Source organism: Pterocles gutturalis, unplaced genomic scaffold (assembly GCF_000699245.1).
Source record: "Pterocles gutturalis isolate BGI_N339 unplaced genomic scaffold, ASM69924v1 scaffold9162, whole genome shotgun sequence".
Taxonomy (NCBI): Eukaryota; Metazoa; Chordata; class Aves; order Pterocliformes; family Pteroclidae; genus Pterocles; species Pterocles gutturalis.
The window spans coordinates 1,416-5,806 of NW_010112713.1; the positions used below are offsets into that span (position 1 = coordinate 1,416).

At 56.8% G+C, this 4,391-nt stretch overlaps 1 protein-coding gene across 1 annotated transcript; it reads right to left on the reverse strand.

Annotated features, from left to right (window-relative positions):
- Window positions 1-704: 704 nt before the first annotated feature.
- On the reverse strand, window positions 705-2,461 carry LOC104462278 (delta-type opioid receptor). Its single transcript, XM_010074166.1, has 2 exons — window positions 2,115-2,461; window positions 705-1,268 (listed from the first exon to the last, which is right to left on the reverse strand). The coding sequence occupies exons 1-2, from the start codon at window positions 2,452-2,454 to the stop codon at window positions 736-738; spliced, it is 873 nt and encodes a 290-aa protein (XP_010072468.1). The 5' UTR covers window positions 2,455-2,461; the 3' UTR covers window positions 705-735.
- Window positions 2,462-4,391: the final 1,930 nt, after the last annotated feature.

Sequence of the window (4,391 nt, forward strand, 5' to 3'; positions counted from 1 at the left end):
TGCCCGGCTCCGTTCCCCCACCCGTTCCCTGGCTGTATCCCAATTCCCAGCATCACACCCATGTCTAGGGCTGCCCTGGCTGCACTCAGAGGTCTCTAAATAATACAGCCATGAAATCAACAGCACAGAGTTGTCCTCTGTGGCCAGTCCCCCGCTTTGAAGGACTCCGGTAAAATCCTCATTATGGAGCTGGAGCTCTTTGATAACACCGTCTCTGAAGCAGCGTCGTTTTCTCTTCCCGTCTCCGGCTGGTTTTTGGACACGGCTCAGAGGGGGATGGAGCGAGGCCCCATCACCTCCCGGCACCGTTCCCCTCTGCCACGGGAGCGTTTCCCCTCTCGCCTCGGGCTGCGATGCCATCTTGGCCCACACAGGAGGAACTCACGGTCATTGCCACCACAGTGTCCCGGGATGCTCGAGCTCTGCCAGCAGCCGCGTGTTGGGGAGTGACATCCCTTGGGTGTCCCCAGCCGCGGTGGGAGCAGCAGCAGAGCAGCTTGGCCAAGGTGACATCTTGGCTTTGGTCCTCTCCCAACATGTGAGTCCTGATTCTCCCATCACGGGTTCTCCAGGATGGGAAAAAAAAATAATGAAGTCTTTGAACAAAACCCAGCGGTGTTATCGAGTGGCACCCGGGGTCTGCTAGAACTCCGTGGTGGTGACCTGGGTGACTTCTGAGCGCAGGTCGTCCCCGCTGTGGTCCCGGCAGCCCCGCTGGAGGCTGCCCACGGCTAGTCATGCCGGCTTGTTGCGGGTTTCGGAAGGGGTGCAGGTGGAGACGCGCTCCCGCGTGGTGGTTCTGGCGCGGGAGAAGCTGGTTTGGTCCACGCGGGCTCGGAAAGGGAGGCAGAACTCTCGGAAACAGCGCTTGAAATTCTCATCCAGGAAAGCGTAGAGGACGGGGTTGAGGCTGCTGTTGGTGTAACCCAAAGCGATGCAGAAATGGAGGCTGGCCACCACGTAGGGGTTCTTCTTATCGATGTCCACCAGCGTCCAGACGATGACGAAGATGTGGATGGGCGTCCAGCAGATGATGAAGGCTGCCACCACCACCAGCACCATGCGTGTGATGCGCCGCAGGTTGCGGTCCTTCTCCTTGGAGCCCGAGAGGAGGCGGACGCTATTCAGGCGAAGGATCATCAGCCCGTAGCAGATGGTGATGACCAAGATGGGCACCATGAAGGCGAAGATGAAGACGCAGATCTTGGTCACGGTGTCCCAGTAGATGGCAGGATCAGGAAACTGGAGAGTGCACAGCACCATCCCATCTGTGGGAAAGAGGAGCATCAAAGGGGGAATGGATGGAGCATCTGCTATGAACACCATCCGCTTTCTGCTCGGTCATGGCATGGCCACACTTGTCAAAACACCAGGAGATGGATGCCCACCTCCCAGCTCCTTACAGAGATTCCCCAAGAGCTTTGTGCCACCAGCCCCCTACCCTTGGGGTGCTGAGGGTATGCAGTGACCCAGGGACTTGTTCCCTGCAGAGCCTCCTGGGCCATCCCCACGCTGCCCCCTCCCAACCCCTGTGGTGGACCCATGTCACCTTCTACTGAAGCTTGTCCCCTTCCTCAAGATGCCCAAGGGTTTCCCAGCAGCCAAGGGCTGGCATCCTCACACAGGAGCTGCAGATCTCGGGGGGGCCAGTTGGGGACTTTGCAACACCCTTGAGGGTGTTTTTAGGCACCTGGTTTGCACCCCAGGAACTGGGAAGAAGCACTGGTTGGACTGGAGATGGGGAAGGAGGACAATCAGTGGGATGGTTTCCAACCTCTGCAGCCCAGATGGAAAATAACACCGTGATGGTTTTCCCATGGCAGAGGGTGCTTATGGACCCATGGAGGGGTGCCCATCACCCAGCTCAAACCTGCTACAGGACCTGGCTTGGGTTTGCCAGGTCAGCCCCCAGGATGGGCAGATGGGAATCATGGAATCCCAGGATGGTTTGGGCTGGAAGGGAGCTTAAAGCCCATCCAGTGTCACCCCCTGCCATGGGCAGGGACACCTCCCACCAGCCCAGGTTGCCCAAAGCCTCATCCAGCCAGGCCTTGAACCCCTCCAGGGATGGGGCATCTCCACAAGGAGAGGACCTTTCCCCAGAAGCCACTTGCCTTTTGACTTGGTGACCGCCATGACCATGATGGGCACCCCAATGAGGGAGGAGAGCACCCAGATGCAAACGTTGATGATCTTGGCTTTAGCCGGCGTGCGGAAATCCAGGGCTTTAACCGGGTGGCACACGGCAACGTAGCGGTCCACGCTCATCATGGTGAGGGTGAAGATGCTGGTGAACATGTTGTAGTAATCGATGGAGAGCACGACTTTGCAGAGCAGCTCCCCGAAGGGCCAGGTCTCCATCAGGTACTTGGCGCTTTGGAAGGGCAGCGTGCTGGTGGCCAGCGCGTCCGCCAGGGCCAGGTTGAAGATGTAGATGTTGGTGGCCGTCTTCATCTTGGTGTACCTGGGTGGGGGGCAGAGAAGGGAGGTGTTACAGGTGGTCATGGCTGGGTCACCATGCCCAAGAACATTTGTGCACACTCAGCGTGATGAGGACGGGGCACAGCCTGGCTTTCCCTGGGTGCCACCACCCTTGGTGGGCAAAGGGACATGCTTGTGACGTGTCCTTCTGCAGCACCAATGTGCTCAGCACCTTTCCGGATGGATTGGGGAGCGTGTTGAGGAATTATTTGTGTTTGTGCGGGGTTTTGGTGCGTGTTGATGTCCCTGAGTGGGGGGTTGTGCTCGTATGTGCTGAGACCTGCAGAAGGCAGCTGGGACCCTGCCAAAGGGGTTGTCCCTTACGTGCCCAGGGAGGTGACACTCATTCATATGGCTTAAGGAAATCACAGAATCATTGAATGGTTGGAAGGGACCTTAAATCTGAAGAAACTTTCAGTGAAGTCACTTCTCCAATTCAATCGATTGACCACATTTCCCTGAATCCGTTGCACAATGTCCATTACCTCCTGAAACCTCCTTGATCTGATTTTCCACCCAGTAAATCGTCATTATCCAGCTTGCTTCCCTGGCCAGTTTACTTGCAGAAATTGGATCGATTATCCCCGGAAACAGGCCATCTGGAAGCAGCCCCAAGAGGTGGGGCTGGAGCTCCGGAGCCGCTGGGGAAGCCTGGCTACCTCGGCCACGGCTTGGGACATTCAGCAAGGGCTGCTGGCATGCCGGCTCCGGTCCTTGTCCCATCAGGGTGAGAAATCCCAGTCCCGCGTGCCGAAACCCTTCCCGAAGGGATGAGGCACCTTTTTGGTGGGTGCTGGGCATGGGTGCGTGTCCTCGGAGCATGCAGCCCAGTGGGTGCTGCTCAAGGTGATGCTCTGAGCGGGGTGGTTGGTTTGTACTGGATGCTCGTCCCCGCTGCTGGGGGTCCCCAAAGGGTGACACAGTGTCGGCTGGGTGGGGGCTCTGCCACAGCCCCCGGGTTGTTTGCTGGGCTGAGGTCAGGGTTACGCCAGCGGCTCAGACCCTCCCCGTGGGCTCCCTTCCCCGTCGCTCAGAGCATCCTCCCAGCCCCGAGCTCATTTAGATGCACCCTCATTAATCAACCAAAGCTCAGTTTGAACACGAGCATCTCCGTGCATGGCTAAACCTGCCCGCAGCATCCCTGGGGGGGTCGGTCCTAGACAGAGGGGGGCTGAATTCAGCCCCGAGGGGAGACAACCCTTCGGTTGCCAGATGGAAAAATACCGGCACAGCTCATGGAATGACCCCACTGGGGTACCCAGAAAAAATTGGGGTCAGGGGATTGAGTAAGGAAAGAGGTTCCTGGGCTCAATGCTAATATCAGCTCCCCTCCTTTATCCTTTTCTCCATCTCAGCAGGGTCAGGAGAACGCGCCGGTGGGGGCAGAGACCCCTCGGGTTACGCTGACGGAGAACTGGGAAAAACATTTTTCCCTGGGAGAAAATAGCAGCTCGGAGCAGTTCCCAGCCCCAACAGCATCTCCTCCTCGTTCGCCTTGGTTGCAAAGGGCAGCCCCTTGCCCAAGGGTGGAAATAGTCCAGTTGAATTTTTTTTAAATTTAAAATACGGCATTTAAAAAAATATCTTTTCCTTGAAAAGCCCTTTTCAGTTCTCTTCAGTGTTATTTTCCAAGCTCTTTTGTGAATGCATCTCATAGAAAAATTTCATTCCAGGTTAAACAAAAACCTGAGAATTTGCATTATTGCCAGACTTGGGTTAAAAAATCGTGTTTTCAGGTAGATTCACACTTCTTTGATCTCTGCTTTTTGAGGAAAGTGGAAAAAAAATCTGTTCTTCACGCCACGCTCAGCCAGGCAGCTCGGTGCTGGGTCAGCACTTCCCCAGCCCCCTGCCAGATGTGCCAGGCTGGGGGGGCCGGGGCTGTGACCCCCTCCCCGGGCAGGATGGGG

What these genes read in the sequence shown, in the direction of transcription:
- LOC104462278 (XM_010074166.1), bottom strand. Translation starts at nt 2,454, where the DNA reads ATGAAGACGGCCACCAACATCTACATCTTCAACCTGGCCCTGGCGGAC. An exon ending in GGCGGTCACCAAGTCAAAAG is followed by an intron (nt 1,269 to 2,114) that starts GCAAGTGGCTTC and finishes TCTTTCCCACAG; the next exon opens with ATGGGATGGTGCTGTGCACT.